This window comes from Microcaecilia unicolor, chromosome 9 (assembly GCF_901765095.1).
Source record: "Microcaecilia unicolor chromosome 9, aMicUni1.1, whole genome shotgun sequence".
Taxonomy (NCBI): Eukaryota; Metazoa; Chordata; class Amphibia; order Gymnophiona; family Siphonopidae; genus Microcaecilia; species Microcaecilia unicolor.
The window spans coordinates 123,081,718-123,102,120 of record NC_044039.1 but is presented as its reverse complement, the minus strand read 5'-3'; the positions used below and the strand labels follow the sequence as shown (position 1 = coordinate 123,102,120).

The 20,403-nt window shown below is 42.5% G+C and overlaps 1 protein-coding gene across 2 annotated transcripts in view; it reads right to left on the bottom strand.

Annotated features, from left to right (window-relative positions):
- ZFYVE26 (zinc finger FYVE-type containing 26) overlaps nucleotides 1-20,403 on the bottom strand; it is a 273,412-nt gene that overhangs the window by 71,608 nt on the left and 181,401 nt on the right. For both annotated transcript variants that reach the window (XM_030215525.1, XM_030215526.1), the window contains 2 exons: nucleotides 6,983-7,203; nucleotides 2,770-2,917 (listed from right to left, as the gene is read on the bottom strand). In XM_030215525.1, the coding sequence (XP_030071385.1) occupies nucleotides 2,770-2,917; nucleotides 6,983-7,203 (369 nt within the window). The remainder of the gene's footprint in view (nucleotides 1-2,769; nucleotides 2,918-6,982; nucleotides 7,204-20,403) is intronic.

The window sequence follows — 20,403 nt, the reverse complement described above, 5'->3', positions numbered from 1 at the left end:
CTAATGCTATCTTTTTTTCGTAATCCCTCTTGGCCTTCTTTATCTGCGCCTTGCATTTGCTTTGACACTCCTTATGCTGCTTCTTGTTATTTTCAGACGGTTCCTTCTTCCATTTTCTGAAGGCGTTTCTTTTAGCCCTAATAGCTTCCTTCACCTAACTTTTCAACCAGGCCGGCTGTCTTTTCTAATTCGCGGAATATGTATGGCCTGGGCCTCCAGGATGGTATTTTTGAACAGCGTCCACGCCTGTTGTACAGTTTTTACTCTCTCAGTTGCCCCCCTAAGTTTTTTTTTTTACCGTTCTTCTCATTTTATCATAGTCTCCTTTTTTAAAGTTAAACGCTAACGTATTTGACTTTCTGTGTACAGTTACTTCAAGGTCGATATCAAAACTGATCATATTATGGTCACTGTTATCAAGCGGCCCCAGTACCATAACGTCCCTCACCAGATCATGCGCTCCACTAAGGACCAAGTCTAGAATTTTTCCTTCTCTCGTCAGCTCCTGCATCAGTTGCTCCATAAAGTTGTCCTTGACAGGGGATCTGCTTCGATACTAGCGTTGCTCGATTTCTTGGCAGCCTTCGACACCGTGGATCATAATATCGTGCTTACAAGACTGGCTGAAACAGGTATAAGTGGCACAGTATTTACTTGGTTGAAATCCTGTCAGATAGACAACAATCAGTTCTGTTCATCAACAGCACATCATATCCTTGAGAACTGGACTGTGGGGTGCACACAGGGATCCATACTATCTCCCATTTTATTTAGTATCTACCTCAAGCCTCTGGCTGAGTTGTTTCTGTCAACAGACACAAAGTTCTACATCTATGCTGATGATGTGCAACTACTCATACTCACTGAACCAGATCTACCCGCAGCTCTGAGTAAACTGACTGCCTGCCTAACCACAACTCAGGAATGGGCAAACATTAACAAACTTTGTCTGAACCCAAATAAAACAGAGTTTCTTTGGGTACCAAACACAAGTGGACAAATACCGAACTTCAAAATACCTTTTGGGACGTATGAACTTTCCCTAAAATCACAGGTCAAGAATCTTGGGATAATGCTAGACTATCATTCACTCTGATCCCACAAATTCAAATAACCTTCAAAACTTGTCTCTAACACCTACAGCAACTACAAAATCTCTCTCCATATATTGAAAAGATAAGTCTGACCACAGTGGTCCATGCCATAGTAACATCAGGACTAGACTACTGTAATGTCCTGTACACTGGCCAAATCAAAAAGAGTTTGTATCAGTCCCAACAAATTCAGAATGCTGCAGCACGACTGATAGAAGGCTGCAAGTGGCGTGACCACATCACACCCTTCCTGCAAAAGCTACACTGGCTACCAGTACCTTACAGGGTTAAATTTAAAACTATGCTTGATTTTCAAGGTCCTCAGACAAAATGGGCCAGAGAATTTAAAGAATAAGTTAACCCTTTACATACCTTCAAGACCTCTATGGTCCCCTCAAGGATCATCACTATCTTTACCTTCATCAAAAGAAATTGTACGGTGTGATACCCGCCAGTGAGCCTTCTCAGGAGTAGCCCCCGCGCTCTGGAATTTTTCTCCCAAAGGGGCTACCTATAACTCGAGACTACCTCTATTTCAGGAAGCAGGTGAAAGCCTGGCTCTTCTCCAAAGCCTTTAATACATAGGGTAACTGGCTATATACACCCATTCTGCATCTGAACTAGCTTGCTACACATACTGTAACTTCACTCTTGCTTAACTATACAAAGAGCTTGCCTTGATTTTAGCTATCAAATTATCCCAAATGACTCTGTACCACGCACCTTAGCATCATATCTATGTTAGCTGAATATTCTAATGCATGCTTATTAGGTGTATCATTAGTACTTATTTATTTATTAGGATTTATTTACTGCCTTTTTGAAGGAATTCACTGAAGGCGGTGTACAGTAAGAATAAATAAAACATATTAACACTGTATTATATTTCTAGTACTTGAATTCTATGTGATGGGGAGCCCTTACTGCCACCTACTGAGATGGCGATAATGGCTCCTGTGCAAACCCGGCGATGCCCGATTATCGATGGGTTACTGCAGCGCAAGCCATTTCTGGGGGTTTTCTTTTTCCCCTGGAAATGGTGTGTGCTCAGGGCGGGACTACAGTTCGTGGCTGTGTTAGACTGGCGGTAGTCCCGAGAGTGAACAGTAAGCTCGCGTGGGCTTACTGCCGCTCTGTAAAATGGCCCCTTAATGCTTTATTGCCTCAGGGACAAAACTTACCCCCCTGTTTACAAAGCCGGCAAGGGAGACGTGGTCCATTCAAAATGAATGGGCTGTGTTGGCATTAGCGCACCAGCAGGGGCTTTGCAAACAGGGAGATTAAATTGTAAGCCCTCTAAGAACAAGAAATTACCTACTATACCTGAATGTAACACTCTTGAGCTACAACTGAACAAGGCATGAGCCAAAACCAAATAAATAACTCTAAGTCAGCGCACAAAAAAGACAGAAAAGAAAAGCAATGGGCAAAATAGTTTTAAGACTAATGTAAACATTGTACAAATATGGACTTGGTCAATAGTTTAGGATCAGACATTCTAAGCATTTTTGCCATAGCCTTGACATGGGAAAAAATTTAGTTTTTGGGTTTTTTTTTAAAAAGAGTATTTGACACTCTCTGAAATCTATCTATAAGTCAGTAAAGAGAAAAACCAGGCAGCTCTTATTTTTACTGAATAAATGCACTCCATTCTCCCACTTCCATTCTCTGTTACCTCAACAGCTAATTGGTAATATTCAGCTTCCAAAAGACGGTTCCTTAATTTTATCACGGCTGCAGGCTGAAAAATCTCTTCAAGAGATGGTATGTAGCGATAGGTAGCAGCCAGTAAAATCTTCAACAAATCCAGCTTGCTAAAATAACTGTTGCAAAGAAAACAAAATGTTAATATACAAGAGCAAGTTTAGAGAATGACCATCAGCAAAACTGTGCAACATTGGCAAACCTCATGGTTTGTTACTAGTGTATTTAGTCACCTATTCCAAATAAATTCATCTAAAACAGATCTCTATAACAACTTTGCTGCTTAAAAGGACAAGTCCTTGCTATCAGATTGTAAGCTCTGTTGAGCTAGGACTGTCTTTTCACGTTCAAGTGTACAGAGCTGCGTACGTCTAGTAGGGCTAGAGAAATGATAAGAAGTAGTAGTACCAGCCAAGAACACGTGTTTTTTTTTCTGGAGGGATTCTATTTTTTTTTTTTAATGTATATTGGTAAACAGGCTTGAAAATCCTTCTTAGCCATTAGGTGCAGTCATTCATATGCCCAGCAGTAGGAGCAGCAATTTCAATTTCTCTATTCCCTTAAACAGTGGTTCTCACTGCAATCCTTGGGACAAAGTCAGCCAGTTGGGATTTTCAGGATATCCACAATGAATTTGCATGAAATAGATTTGAATGTACTGCCTCCATGATATGCACAGGGATTAATGATGGAATGGCATCCCTGCACTTTTTTTTTTTACTTTTAAACAGGAAGTGACATCAGAGAGAGCCTAGGTCTGGTCTTTACTTAGATAGCACTAAACCAAAAGAGGAGCCATGCTTCTCTCATTCTGGATCTGCCACTCTATATGCAGCTATTCATGTAGCTCTGATTCCTTTGATCCAGGCCTTTGTCCAACCATACTGATAAATGTTTAGTTAAAACCCCATAGAGAGGTGCTGTCTTTGTGGCAGTAGGTGTAGCCACAACTGAAGCTATGGGCCAGGTACAGAGTTGCACAGGGACAGAAATCTTACCCGTCCCCGCCCATCCCTGCTAGAATCTTACCCATCCCTACCAGAATCTTATCCATCCCCACCCGTCCCCGCAAAAATTTAACCATCCCCACCAGTCCATGCAAGAATTTAATGGTACATTAAAAATAAGTCTGGTCGGCTCCCTCAGTCTCTCTCTGGGGTCGAGCTGCAGCACTGCAGGCAGGGAAGGAACAGAAGTTGGAACTTGGAATACACTGGTGCGCACATGTAAGACTTGTTTCTGATTCACTGGCACTGTGCTGCGGTTGTCATATGCACGCGTCAGTAAGTCAGGTGACATCTGAAGCTTGTGCCTGTGTCAGAGATGAGGACTAGCCATCAGCCCAGGAGCAGAGAAAATTTAATAGTAACATAGTAAGTGACAGCAGATAAAAACCTGAATGGTCCAGTCTGCTCAATAGTCACGCTCATTATCAACACATAATTAAATCAACAATGAACGTGATATTATATACTTTATTATAGTCTTTCTTTGGCATTTCTGGGACATAGACCATAGAAGTTCACCCGGCCCTACCCTTATGTTCTAACTGCTGGAGTTGTCGTCAAAGCCCACTCCAGCCTATTTGTCTTCTCATTTGCGGGAAACAGACCGTAAAAGTCTGTCCAGCACTGTCCTCATGTTCCAACCACTAAAGTTGCTGTCTAAGCTCTTTCCAGCCCACCCTAAACCAGATTGCCATATATGAGACACAGACCATACAAGTCTGCCCGATACTGGCCCTAGTTCATCCAGAGTCACTGTCTAAGCATCACTTGACACATCCACACACATTTAGTCATTTAAGTTTAGGTTTTTTTATAACTTCTATTTTCTAATTAGAGATCCTCTGTGTTCATCCCATGCCTTTTTGAACTCTGTCACCATTTGTGTCTCTACCACCTCCTTAATGGAGACTTTCCTCATCTGTGCTGTTAAAACAAGGAGGAGGTGGAGACAGCACTCGAAGAACCTGATACTCGGCAAGTGAAAGGCTGGTGCAAGTGAAGCATATACTTCCACAGGAACCCCGCAGAACTGCTTCTGCCCCCGCGGGATTCCTGCGAACCCCATTCTCTAGTACAGAGGTGGGTGATGGAGGGGGGAGGAAAAGGGAGAGTGAACAGGAGAGGGAAAGATGACGGACATTCACATCACAACCCCTCAAAAAACACATCACTCCTACTCACTGTGGATAAATTTACACACATACAAAGCTCCCAAATGTACTCAGTCATGCACATGTACACACACTGACCCCCACCTACGTATCTGTAGACATCCTCACTCAGAAAGCATACTGCTCCCATTCACTCATACCCTACCCACTCACACATTATACTCAGTTAACTATCCATACAGAAACCCCCACCCAAATTTACTCTGTCACACACCCCTTTCCATTCACAGTCACATATAAACACAGACCTGAACTACATACTTGAAGATACCCTTCCCACCTCCATACCCACAGTTCCCACATCCAGAAAATGTTCTACCCACCCACATCCACTCTCAATTGAAAATTAAATAATCCTAAGAAAGGAGATTGGGGCCTTGAAAAATTCAAACATTTGACATCTGGACAGGAGACTAAACAGGTGTACAAGTTTCTTGATCACAACCTTCTACTATATAGCACACTGTATTTTTATTTACATTATACCCTCTTCTTAGCTTTCTCAAATCCTGCACTTCTGGTCTTGGCTCCTTCCCTGCAGTTAAATTTCAGGGCATGACACCAACCTTTTACCACCATCCCTACAGTTCCACTTCCTGAACATCCACTCACTCCACACCTGAACTAGCTTGCTGAACACCCTGTAACTTAAAGATACAAGGGGTTGGTCTAACTCTCTACATAACTTGCCTTCATCCTTTAGTCATCCACCTATTTATCCCCCTGCTCACTTGGCATTACCCATCTTGTCCCTGTCTATTTACATTTAACATTTATAGGCTGCACATACCAAGGATTTATTATTCAGAGCAACTTACAAACTAAGAGTAGGGCAAACCCTAGATCATATAACAACGTCAGCTTCACCAATAAAACCTTAATCATAATACAATAAACTTGCAAAACAATCAGATTTTTAACAATGTTTGGAAACTTATATAATTAGTTTCGGAAAGTACATTTGACCAACATAAATAACATTACAATAATCCAGATGCCTCATTACTAATGTCTGTACAATTAATTGATAGACACTAACTTCAAAACAAGATGTAATAAGTCTTAGCTCCTTGGCTACACAGTAAGATATTTAATTGTACTGTAAGAACAGCATTAGCATCATGTCTATGTTATTTGAATGTTCCATTAGCTACAGTATGGCGTCCGCATATTTTATTTCAATGTTCTTCCATGCTATCCATTATGGTATCATTTGTATTGTACTGACATTTACTATACTTTTGCTTTGTGATTGTTCTACAGGGCTGTTAAATATTTCTCTGATACAATTTCATGTAAGTTCTATTACTAGATTTCAATTTGCAGTTTCCAAGTTTACCTCACTGCAGTTAACAAAATTGTAAGTTTTATGTTAAACTGCTGTACATCGCCTTGGGTGAATCTCTTCATAAGGCTGTTAATAAATTCAAATAAATAAATTTTTGTCTACAAATTAAGCCTTAGGTGTGCATCTTTCATGGGGCATATCCTGCAAACCAGATTTGCTGGGTGTGTCCTGAAGACTGGATTGAGAACCCTGCCTCAAACAGAAAAGAGGACAAACCAAGATGGCAGACTCTACCTGCTAAGACATGAGCTGTCAGGAAGTATATTTCACTGAGACCGCTTTGGCTGTCCATGAAGGTTTTTACTTTGATTCTGGGTACGTTGATAGCCCATTTATGCACTAGATTCAGAAAGAAACATCATTTGTTTTCTCTCTGTACCTTCTCTTACACACAGCATTACATCATAAGACTCCTGAGGCAGGTGCTTAGGCGCCAAAACACAGCTGCTGTGTAATAAAGACTCTTAACCACCAATATGTCTCCCTCGTTGTCTGGAAAGAGCCAACTTCCCCTACTCCTTCTCTGCTCTGGCAACAAAGTTACCAAAGTTGATACCAAAAGCAGTCAGGTTAGTATTTTGTCATAAGTCAAGGAGAGAAAGTAGTCAGTCTTGTTTAAACTCCTTTGATTCTAAGATGAGCAAAATAAGTAACTACCTGTCACAGAGAGCTAAATCCTGGCTCCTTCCTGTTTTCACAAACATCATTTTGGCACTGAAAAGCAGCGTTTTCATTATGTCAAGCAGCAGCCTGGAGTCCACCTCCGGATTAGTCAGGCTTCTGGACAGCAAGCAGCAGTGCTGGATCAGCTGGTGGCCACAAGTAATGCTGTCACCATGCAGGTTGAGAATGGTAGTGCACAAGGAAGCACTAGGAGCCTGAACAGCACAAGACAAAAATAAAATTTGAAAAAATATTAGCCAGGGTTCGAAGCTGAAGTGCATTCATTCTACAATCAACAATCTGGAGTGGAAACAGGTGCATGTTCCTCTTCACGAGAGAAAGTAAGGAGGACAGGAACTACAGGCCTGTTAGTCTCATCTCTGAGGTCAGTAAATTAATGGAAATGTCTCTAAAACAGAGGTTAGTGAGGTTTCTGGATTCAAATGGATTACAAAACCCAAGGCAGCATGGTTTCACTACAGGCAAGTCTTGTCAGATGACTCTGATTAATTTTTTTTTGACAGCCTGACCAAACAGTTGGATTTAGGGGGAGCACTAAATGTGATGTACTTATATTTTAGGAAAACCTTTGACACGTTTCCACACAGGCAACTGATATACCAACTGAGTGCCCTTGGGATGGGCCCTAAACTGACTAGGTTAGAAACTGTTTAAGTGGAAGGAGACAGAGTATGATGCTAAATAGAGTTCATGCTGAGGAAAAGGAAGTTACAAGTGGTGTGCCGCAGGAATCAGTCCTCGAGTCGGGTCTTTTTTACATCTTTGTGAATGATATTGAGGAAGTGCTCTCTGATAAGGTTTGCCTCTGTGGGAACTCTATAATAGGACAGACACCCTCAGTGGTGTAGAGAGCATAAAGAGGGATCTAGAGAAGCTTGAAGAATAGTCCAGAAATTAGCAGCTAAGATTCAAGACTAAAAAAAAAAAAAAAGAACGGAAACAAATCTGAGGGAGAAGTAGCCTAATGGTTAGTGCAGTGGGATGAGAACCTGGGGAACTGGGTTTGATTCCCACTGCAGCAACTTGTGACCCTTGGCACGTCACTTAACCTTCAATTGTCCCAGGTACAAAACTTAGATTGTGAGCCCACTAGGAACAGAAAAAGTACCTGCAAATAGTAAATGTAAACCACTTTGGTTGTACCTACAGAAAGGTGGTATATGAAGTCCATGACCCTTGACCCTTTAGGGGTGAAGTACTTATGTGCATGAAGGAAGAGCAGGACTTGGGGATGATTGTATCTAATTTGATCAGGTAGAAAAGACGACTGCCAAAGCCGGAAGGATGTTTCGGTGAACAGGCTGAGGAATAGCCAACAGGAAAAAGGAGGTGATAGTGCCTCTGTTTAAGTCTCCAGTGAGATTTATTTAGTGTACTGTGTACAATTCTGGAGATTGCATCTTCTAAAAGATAAACAGGATAGAGCCAGTACAGAAGGCAGCTACTTAAAGTCAGTGGTCTTCATCATAATGTATATGGGGACACATTTAAAGATCTCAATATGAATACTCTGGAAGAATGGTGAGAGAGAGGAGATATGATAGAGACATTTAAATATTTCCATGGACTAAATGCACAGGAGACAAGTCTTTTTCAACTGAAAGGAAATGCAGGAATGAGAGACCATAGGATGAAGTTAAGATTACAGACTCAGGAGTAATCTAAGGAAATACATTTTTCTAGAAAGGATGGCGGGATGCACGGAATGGTCTCCTGGTGGAAGTGATGGAGACGAGGACTGCATCTGAATTCAAGGAAAATGAATAGGCAATATGGCCTTTATCTGCAGTCATTTTCTATCAGCCTAATACCTACTCTTCAAGTTTGCATATCCCTTACCTATTCGTATCAAGGTACATCAGGTTAGAACTCCTCAGATATGTACAGAGAGGAAGTTTCAGTGCTAATATAATCTAAAAATATGCATATTGCTTTCTCCACCGACTCAACCTTGCCCTGGTATTTCCTCTATTACAATGCAAGATATATATATATATATATATATATATATATATGTGTGTGTGTGTGTGTGTGTATATATATATATATATCCCCCCCCCCCCCCCCCACCACACAGGATCAGATTTATGTGGGTAAAACACACTTTCAAAACTATGTGTATTTTACAGGTTCACAAAAGTACAAGTTTTAGCGGGTACTTTATCCTTCCACCATTACCAACCCGAACTTCCTGCAACACACAGCTCTAGCTTAGAGAGAGACAAATCACAGCAGAGAAGCAGGAAATATTCACCTCACCTGTAGAAGAAAGGGCACAAGGGGCAGACCCCGAGAGAGAGCGCAAGAGACTGGATAAAGGCTGGAGGGTTACATGACAGTGAGGGAGAGAGGAGGGAGACTGGGTAAAGGCTGAGAGGGTATATAAGGGAGAGACTGAATAAAGGCTGGGGGGTATAAGAGAGCGAGGGGGGACCCAGGCTATGATGATATGTGAAACAAAGAGGAAATTGCCTCTTTGCTTCACCTATCAAGCACAGCAGCATGATTTGAGAAGGGAAATTGTTGGTTTTTACCAGTGATTTGCAGAAACACCTTAAGGAACTGGTTTACTAAAGTTTCTTTGCTGAAAGACACAGAATAGGAAAACAAGCTTAGTAAATCAGTTTCTAAATGAACTATCCGATGATCTGGAAGAGGGATTCCCACCCCTCCTTCCTTCCCTGTTCCCCCCCCGACCACCAAATTAAAAAAAAAAATTCACTGTGGATTGTTTTGGAGGAGTGCTGAAGGAGAAGCGACAGAGGTCTTGTCTGCTGGCTCCTCAGTTTCTCGGCTGACTCCTAGATTCAATAAAAATTGTCAAGGCCTGGAATAAACAAATATAGATGATCTGAAGTGTGATTTTAGCTAGGCAAATGTTTGCAATGCAAATTATGGCTATTGTTAATATGTGGCCTGGCTTCAGACTTACCACTGGAATAGTGGTGGGCTAAGCTACACAGGCAAAAGCAACTGAAAAGTACTGACTAGGCCAAATAACAAGCTAATAATATCATAATTGAGAATCTGCAAAAAGCAGGTCTGCACATTGGGTCTTAACACAACCAGGTACAACTTTCTAATTGAATATAGCACCTATAATGAAATAAAAATGGGCAAAAGGAATAAAATGAGGTTTTTAAAGTGGGACTTATTTTCCATCAGATGGCACTGAGATCATAAGATGTTATGAAAGGTATTACTAAAGAAAGATGTGAAACTGGTATCTTAACAGAAAGATATTTTGGTAAACGACAAAAACTAAATGTTCCAAAAACATGTTGACTTTAACGGATATGGGGCAATCTCTTGAAATAGCTAGAACGGAAAGACAGATGGTACAGATGCGCATGTGGCCGGATACGAAAGTATGATCTCAGAAATTGAGAAATATTAGAAAAAAACGTACCTCACAATAGACTGCTATTGGGATTTGTGGCTATAAAAGGGATAAGATTTTGATAGAGAATCGGAGTTCTCCCCAACGCTTGCTCAGACGGCAAGGCCCTGTGCGACTGAAACCAGAGTCTGTCTGATGTCTGTACTTAATTGAACAACTTGGTAAGATTAAAGTCTTCTTTCTGAAATTTATCTCTGTCTTTATTTCCAACAATTCTTTACCTGTCATTCTAACTTAAAACTAAGCCACATACAACTCACACACACTCTTTACACTAAGTTTATATATATGGGAACTTAAATGGACAAAGATCTACTTAGATCCTGATAGATAGAGGACCATGGTCATGGACAATATCCAAGCCTTACGTCTTCTACTAGGCACACAACGGAGATATCACTGGGATGGAATATCAAAAGGATTTAGGCAGGCGGCCCATCACATAGTAGAATATCTGGGGTGCAAAGAGGGCCCTAAAATTTACATTTGGTGACTCCCGAATGCTGAACGGTTCCGCTTACCTTCCCGCCCGCCATTTGAACGCAAGAGGGGATACCTTAATCTGTGCGTTCAATGCCCTATTTCTGTCACTCAATATTCCTTTCTCTTTTTCTCTCATATTTCTATTTTTCTTTTCCTGCCTCTCAAGGACATTGCCCTTTTGAGGGGTACTGGGCACTGCTATTCTGTCCGTTCTTTTTCTCACCCCTCCCGCAACTATTCTTCTATCTTTCTGCCTTCCTCCTCTGTTCCCTTTCTATTTTTCTGCCTTCTTCTCATGTCCCCTGCACGCCTTATTCTCCTGCGCTGGACTGGCACATTTGTTTCTCTGTTCCTGTGCGGTTCTGATTCTGTACATCTGATAACTGTCCTTATATCTTTTCTTTTATTCATCACCATACAAATGGCATCTCGTTTCTAGACTGGGAGACCACGCCTAGCAGATGCTGGCTGCTCCCCTTGTCTTTCTTGGCTAAGTTTATGTTCCTTAAGTTCTCTACTATCCCTATCTGTTGATCACATGTTTGTACTTCTGCCTTAACCCTTGTTCACGGCTGTTCCCTGGAATCTTATATCTCCTAACAAATCATTCTGGTTTATGTGCCTTCTAAACAGCCCACAGCCCCCCCTCCTTCCTACTCTAAAAATACTGCGGCTCATTTTCTTAGCGCTGCACTGAAACCTTCACTGTGGTTTTCTCCTCATGCCAGTTTGCAACCATATTGCTGTGCTTCTGTGAAAGATTTAGACTTTCAATCTTATGCTTCTTTGCAATCTTTTAAGCTCTTATGCACATTTCCTGGTCTTTAATAAAAAAGACTGCGTAGTAACTCTTATTTCCCCTTTTTAACTACTGTTCCGGTATGTGCCCATCTTGTTGTCCGTGGGCGTCTCCGCTCCCTTTTGCATCTTTTTATATGCCTCTTAATACCGTCTGATTTATACATTTTTTTTCCTTCTTCAGTGACACTACTGTAAGCGGTTCCGCCTCTGCATTTCTCATCTCAGTAAGACATAACTGTAGGAAGCACCTGGTTCCTCTCACCGCCTATTTAGAGGTTGCCAGTGTTTAGTTAATGTGATTTCTCATTTTTTCTATATTCTATCCTTGGACAAAATAAAACCCCATGTGCCAGGTTTTCTCAATTTTTAAGGGCGTAATTTTTTCTCCTCTCCTGTGCCATGCTATTAGGACGTTGTCTCCCACTTCTCCAATTTTCCGCTCGTATTGGTTTGACTTATGGGCGTTGCCCCCTATTTCATTTCATGGTTTTCTGCCCTCTTCTTTTTCTTGTAATTATTTCTCTCGGTTTGCAAGTGTGCAGCTATCTCTGTTCCTCTTCTAGGCACAGTCTAGTTTCTGCTAATCTCTATCTTTAGAATCTATTATTAAATCCTGCTTCTACTCAGTATTGACCTCCGTTGGTTCCTGCGACTGAATATCCCTTTTCTTTTGGGCTATATTTCTTGCTCTCATGTTAGCAAAGTTATGTTCTTGTCTCTGTCACTGATTCTTCTGCCCTATCATCTTCTTTGATACCCTGTGACAGGTCTGTTACTAGTTCTAAGTATTGTCAGCCCGTGTCTCTACTTTGCAAGTACTTCTCATACTTTGGGAGCTTGCGGTGCCCATATTTCTGACTCCCTAGACTTTGAAAATCCTGCCCTCATCTCTGTTGCTCTCCTCTTACATAATTCTATTTATTTCCCACCCCCTCCCTAAACAATTGACCATCTGATACTTTAAGGCTTTCTCACTCTGTTTCTGAGGCTAGATTTAAACCTCGAGACAGGTTTTTCTTTCTTTTTACGCTGCAAGTGACAGCTTGATAGACCTGCATGGGTTCTACAACGTGTTTACAAAGTTTTAAAAATGTTTTTTTTCCCTTCAAATAGAAATTTGTGTACTTTCCCTTCAAAAAACCGGCTTTCTCCTTCTTTCCTCTGCCTTGGTTTCACATGCCCGATGAAGCTTCTTTAATTTATTTTTAGTATACTGGGTAATTGATGACACATGTACTTTATTATGTGTATTCGTGTGGACCCCCATATCTCTTTATGTTAATATTTTGATTTAATACATCGTGATTCCAGTTTTGAACTGTTCTGCTGTGGGTTAAAATTGGATGTGTAACATTTAGAAATACATGTCTTACTAATCCGCTATATTGTCACATATTTCCTTGTTATGATTGAAACGCATTTATTTCCTGCAGAATGATTAACCGATAGCATTTCAGGATGCCCCTTGCATATTTAACCACATGTTTTGTTTTGCCGTTAAGAAGCTGGTGTTTCTCTCCTTTTTAAATGCTATCCTATTGTACTGGTGTTCTATGAAAAAGGGTATAGAGCATTGTTTCCAAGCCATGCATTCAACCTAGTTTCCTCTCTATATGCGTTATGTTCTTTATTTTTAATAGACACAAGCTCTTTCCTGCATAAACATTTGTGCTCAAATACTGTTAGGTTTTACTCTCATGATGGCAGCGCTGGTTCGCTGCTCACCTATAATCTTTACATTTTTATAACACTAATATACAACTCGTTTTACTTTAATAAAATCTGTTTACATACTTATCTTTAATTTTCTTCCCGATACAAAGGATGTCAGCCGTACGAGAAAATATTATGCTGTTTGCTTAATGATCTACAATGCCTGTCCATCAATCTCTAAGCCCCGCTTCAGTGAATGTCACGTATCTCTCAGACTTCTTCTGCTTTGCTCGTTCTGCATGATTGGTTTCGTACTGCTTGGCTAAACTCCCTTGCTGTCAGCCGTTTCGCTCTATTGCTTTCCAGCCTCCCTTTCATTGTTTGTTGTGTGGCAAGTGTATTGCCTACTGTATAGTGGAGGTACCTTACCCGAAGAGCTTACATGTTTTTTTTTATTTTTTCTTTTTACTTGCTATCTCTGGAATAGGTTTCAGGGATTCTTTCTAGGAACATGACATATATCTTTATTATTTTATTTCTCTCCTTTTCCTTTTATTTTTTATTATTTTTTTTTAATATTTCTCGTACCAGTGTCACGTTATAACCATTGACTACGATACTGATGCCTGGGGGGCTTACACCCATTGGCGGGTTACAAATCCTTCAATGGATGACAGTATCTCAATTATTAGATTTAAAGCAGAATTCCATTCCATTTTCGGAGTGGCCTGCGGATTCGGCATTATTGCCCACATTGGGGTTACTTGTATACATGATCGCCGTGACAATAAAGGGACGCCTAAGACATTGGTTGAGATTGTATACAGGTTGACTCGGGCATCTAAAATCTTATAAAGGTTAGTTGTAGAAGAACTCCTAACCAGGGCTTTTAGGACAGTTAGTTGTAGATGAACTCCTGACTGATTTAAATTTATTAAAGGTTAGTTGTAGATGAACTCCTAACCAGGATCCAGGGGAGGTTTTAGTTGTAGAAGAACTCCTAACCAGCGGAGACCCCTGAGACCCGTGTCCTCCGACTATGGGAGCCTTTCTTCCGCGCGTCTCCTATATTCTTTAAGGGTAGTAGTAACCCCCATTTGTTTTTTTGGGGTTCTAACATTTGAAGTCTACTTTGGAGGATAAGTAATTTGGGATAGAGTAGAATATATATAACTGTTGACACCACTTACTGTTGTACAATTTTCTTACCCTCTCCTTTCACCTCTGTGACTTTTAAGTGTCTGTTCCTTTAACCTGCGGCAAAAGCATTGAGCTTTCCGCCAATTAGTAATTTCTGTTCTAGGTTCCGCCACCGGGACGCTCTTGAAGACGCGTGAGTATAACAGTGTTTTGTATACGCATGATGCATGTTTTTGTTTAGATAATTTTTCCTTGCACGTTATTGTTTGTATACTTTAGTTGCCCCGGTTATAGATCTTAGATATTTAACTTGCACCGTCTCACTTGTAGATATTGCATTATATTGAATACACCTTTCTATGAGTTCCTATGTGGATTGTCTTCCCCCTATTTCAGATCCCACTATGTCCCCCTCCTCATCCCCTACTCCCCTGGAAAGAGTTCTTAACTTTTTCCCCGCGGATAGAAAAGAACTTACCCGTTTATGTCAAACCTGGCATACCGCTTGGTCCGCTAAGGATCAAGGACTGGAATGGCCATCAAAGGGCTCATTTGATCAGGGTAAACTCCAAGCCTTGGTCTGCTACAATGAGTCCAACAAAACAGGAAAATCTAGGGATAAACATTTAGCTGCTATTAATAAGTTCATACTTATTGCACGAAACCAGAACGATAGGAGTTTAGGTAAGTCCGATACTGATCAAGCCCCTTACCAAGATCCTTTGACACCTACTGCCCCACCACCTTATGACACAGCTGCTGCCGTAAGCACCACTAAGCTGCTACCATGTGCAGTGGGATATACCCCAATACCCCCAGGATATTGTGATAAACCTATCACCGATCCTCTGCTACAGAATTCCCAGGGATCTCAGACGGGGACTTCCTCATCTCAGCTCTCACAAACCGTGACACCCCCCCTACCTGCGGGATCTCTAGCTCCTGCGATTTTCGACCCACCTACCACTGTGCATATTGCTGGTGTTGTCGATATATCTCCTCTTTCATCTCAAAAGAACCCTATCCCTATGTCCCAGGGGTCGGCACCAACTCAACCGCCCATAACCCCCACAACAATACCAGTGGCTCAGACTATCGCTCAGTCGCCCACTGTCACAACTGCTCCAACAATGCAAGTAACTACTCAGACCCAGACTCTTACCCCACAGACACGTCATGTCTATCGCACTATTGGAGGTTATGAGATTGAGATACCCCCTCCCATTATTGAACAATATCCTTATGTCCAGAACCCACCGGTTCCGGTCAACGTCCAACGCCCAGCTACCAGTCCAACTGACGCGGCTGCCCAGACTTCCCTCTGTCCAGCACTTGGATCAGGATTTACCTCACACATGACGACCCAAACGACTACCTACCCACATATGGGACATACAACTCAGACTTCACCTTTGCCACCATGTTGGGACTCCGCCACCCAAACTGGTCCCCTGCCCCCGCCATCATTACCATGCCCTACTCTGTCTCAATTACGACAGATGGGTTTTGTTCCATGCAGTCCTGCCACACAGGCACGCGCAATTTGTCAGGAATTATACGATCAGGGTTATGTAAAATTACCCCCCGACTCGGATAATCCATCCATACCCATCCTTGCACCTGAATGTTCTACTCCCCCTAGATGGGACACGTTAGGTGCACGGCCAAAGCGTCCTCTGGTACTTCCAGCCAAACCGGCTAACGAGGGGCAACCAAAGCTTAGACCCTCCCCATTGGAAGAAGCGTGGGAAGTTTTAAAACAACAACTCCCAACAAAACCTGACCTGGAGGATATTCGAAACGAACCTCCCCCGGTGCTAAGTTTCTCCTCTCCAGTGGATGGTGATTCATCTCACCTTGACCTACCCAAGACCCTTCCCCTTGACACTCCAATTCCTTCAGGGGCATGTCGTATGCCACAACATGGCCTCACATTGGCCAGTATGGGAGATGATCTCGCATTCGTTTCAGAAGGACTTCGTTCCTTACGTAAGTCCATTTCAGCACTCCCGGATACTATTGCATCTGCTGTATCAAAATCCGAAATACCCCAACAACATGACGTTATTTCTCATCATACCAGACAGCGCCACCCTCAAAGTTATCTTACTAATGAGGGATCTAGTCGCTGCCTTGCAGTCATTGACAGTCCCCGTCACCCTATAGGTCTGAACACTAGTACAGAACCTATCTTATCTGGTCCGCCTAGCACACCTGCCCAATATGTGGCATTACATGAGAATTCATGGCATTATGTTCAGCCATGGATTGATAATCTTGCCGGATGGTCTGAGGCGCTCCAGCCCCAGTCCGCCCTCTTCCCACGTGAAGGATCCTTGCGGTCTGATAAGCTCTCACTAGTGAGAGATCTTATTTATGACCACCCTGACCCCCATTGGGATCAGAAAACAACCCTTTACCTACTCCAAGGTCTTCAGGTTTGGAAAAAGTACGAGAATCAATTTCCCCCAAACGCTGCAATTGATCTTCTAACATCTTCATTGGTCAAACCATTTGAGAAAGTAAAACTCTTTCCCCTGCTGAATAAGATGTCAGGTGGTGTTCCTCATACGGAATACACCCCACTTTCAGCTGTTGAATTAAATAGCCTCATATTACAACTCCCAGATATTGCAATGGGAGGCAACCGATGGTTAAAGAAATTACAGGACATTACACTGGGCTCCACCTTGTCAGTCGGTGATATGAAAGCGCTTTTGGGCAGAACCCCACACGCCAGTGTCACTGACATATTCACTCAATCAGGCTATGCCAAATTTGTAACCGATACCCAGTATGATGGCAACCCTTTAACAGAAATTCAGACCAAAGTATTTCAGGAAATCCGGACCATGTATCCGGCTCTTAAAGATTTTTCTGTTATCACTTCCCAAAGATGGGAAATGGATTCAGAGCCTATTGAGGCGTACTTACTCAGACTCCAAGATCTCTTTAAAGAAGAGACGGAGGAAAAATTCGACTCCGATAATGCCCTTCCAGTATTCTACCATTTACTTAAGGGAACTTTACCTTCAGAGATTAAAAATAAACTGGAGAACACAGTTGGTCTCCAATTAGAAAAATGGCCAAAAATCCGTGAGCACATTCTACATCATTGTAGAAGACTCATTAAAAGCAAACAAGATGAAGCTCAACACCGTAAGACAGTACGCACTAACTTAGAAGTGCTGCAAACTGAAGATCTCAAGGAGAAGAGAGCCTCCAAGAGCTCTGATACAGACTCCAATACCCCCGAGACCTCTCCCCCTGTTATTGTTATGTATGCTGACCAACGCTATGACAATAACGCCCGAAATCAAGGCCCACGGCCCTACCGCCCAGACCGCAGAACTGATTACCCAGAAGAAAGAGGTCGTCGCGCTCAACCTCAGCGAGGTCCCCCAAGGGGCCCTCTTGATGATAACAGACGGTCCAGAGACTATCGTTCCCGACCTAGTCCTGATCGCTATCCTGATGTCCAGTGTTATCGCTGCCAGCAATATGGCCACTATGCTGCTCAATGCTCTCACCCCCAACGACTTATGCCTCGTCGCACGCGGCAGAGGTCTCCAGAACGACAGTCATTCCCATTATGGAACCCGGATCAACGCCGTCCACAGTGACTAGGCGTGGTCCGCACTGCAGCAGGATTGGACGATCCTATGATCACCTTGCTAATCTGTGATGTTCCCGTTCCCTTTTTAATTGACACAGGCGCTTCTCGCTCTGTGCTTGCCCATGTTCCGCACAAACTGCAGAAGTTTCTCAAAGTTTCTCCAAACAACATCACCACCACGGGATTTGATGGTGTCCCAACGGACACACCACTGCTTGAACCCCTGCCCACTAAATATGCCGACCTACAACTATCGGCTCCCTTTTTGTATGCTCCATTATGCCCTGTCAATTTACTTGGAAGAGATCTGTTGACATTGTTTCATTTTGAAATTCATTTTGATCCTTCCCCTAATGAAAGCACTTCACTCATGATGGCTGTCACTTCTATGGTTGAGAAACAAATAGAGGTAGCACTGAATTATTTGCCGGGTTTCCTTTGGGCCACACCTGATAAGCCCTATGGTGAAGTATCAGGCCCTCCCCATCGTATCCAGCTCTTACCTGGCTGTAAAGGCCCCAAAATCGCCCAATATCCACTGAAGCCTGAAGTTATTGCTGGAGCTCAGGAACAAATTGATTCCTTATTACAGCAAGGTATTATTGAAAAATGTAATTCACCATACAACACTCCATTATTCCCTGTTCCAAAGAAAGAACCTGGAACCTTCCGTATAGTGCAGGACTTACGAGCACTAAATGACCTCACTTATGCTACCGTCCCAAATGTGGAAAACCCGACTACACTCCTCAATAGCATCTCCTTGCAGACATACCATTCCACTATTGATTTATCCAACGCCTTCTTTTCCATCACTCTAGACCCTGTAAGCCGTCCGCTAACGGCCTTCCAATTCAATAACACAACATATCAGTGGACTCGCCTTCCCCAAGGATTCACTGACAGTCCTACCATCTTTTCCCAAACTCTAGCAGAACACATACATGAATTTAAACGTGATAGGTATGTTCTCCCACCACATACTTCTATTGTTCAGTATGTGGATGACATGCTTATTACATGCCCTGACTTTGACACTTGTGTTCAAGTCACCTGTGACTTTCTAGGCTTTCTTGCAACGAAAGGCTACAAAGTTAACAGAAAGAAATTAAAAGTTGCTCAGACACATGTTACCTTCCTTGGCCATCACATTGGCCCCCGTCAGAAGGGCCTGGGTCCCGATACCCTGCAACACGTTTCTTCTTTACGTCTGCCCACAACGGTTTCTGATCTCAGAGGTGTCCTTGGCATGCTAAACTTCTGTCGCCTTTGGATACCCAATTATTCCGCCCGGACTCAGCCATTCTACATGAAACTACAAGGTAAACAAAAAGTGAAACATGAACCCTTACACTTTACAGCTCAGGAAACAGCTGATCTTATGGCCCTTGTGAAAGATGTTATGCTTTCCTCACCGTTGGCAACAATTGATGTGTCTCAGGATGTGCACCTTTGGGTTGTGCATACTGACGATACGTGGTCTTGCCTAATCACACAAGAACATGATGATCTTGCATGTGGTTACCTTTCAGGAACTTTTTCACCCGTTGAAAGAGCATTTGCAACCTGTGAGAAAGGTCTTGTTGCCGCCAGTACTGCTGTTACCAAACTATACAGCTACATTCCTCACCTTCCGGTGATTCTCCACACGTCCCATGATGTTAAATATCTATTGGACAAACAGATCAGTCACATGACTGTCTGCCGTTTGCAAAAGTATCAAGTACTTTTGTTTAGTGTAGTGCACTCCATTCACCCATTAACTTTAACTGACCTTCAACGTTTGGATCCATTGCTCACTGTAACAGAGACAGCACAGAATGCTATCTTTCCCCATGAGTGCATTACCCAATTATCTGTACCCGATTCACTCCACTTACATTCTGAAATCTTGCAGAGTGGAGAGGTTTGGTTTACAGATGGTTCACAGCAAAACGGAGTAGCTGGTTTTGCCGCCCTACGCTACACACCCGAAGAACATATACTCGACCCTGTACAATTTCGACTGCCAGAGGCATTCACCGCCCAAACTGCAGAACTTGCTGCTGTTTTGTACGTTCTGCTATTCAAAGCACTACACTCAGATTTGAGCATTGTCACTGACTCAGACTATGTTTTTGCTTCCTTGCATTCCCATGTTCGCAAATGGAACCAGAGGGGTATGATTTCCTCAACTGGACAACCCCTAAGTCACTTACCGTTGTGGACCGCTCTTTTTGACGCGCTGGAACAGCGTCATCAAAAAGGCCTCCGCACCAGTATCTCCTGGATAAAGGCACATCAGGAAACAGTCTTTTCTTT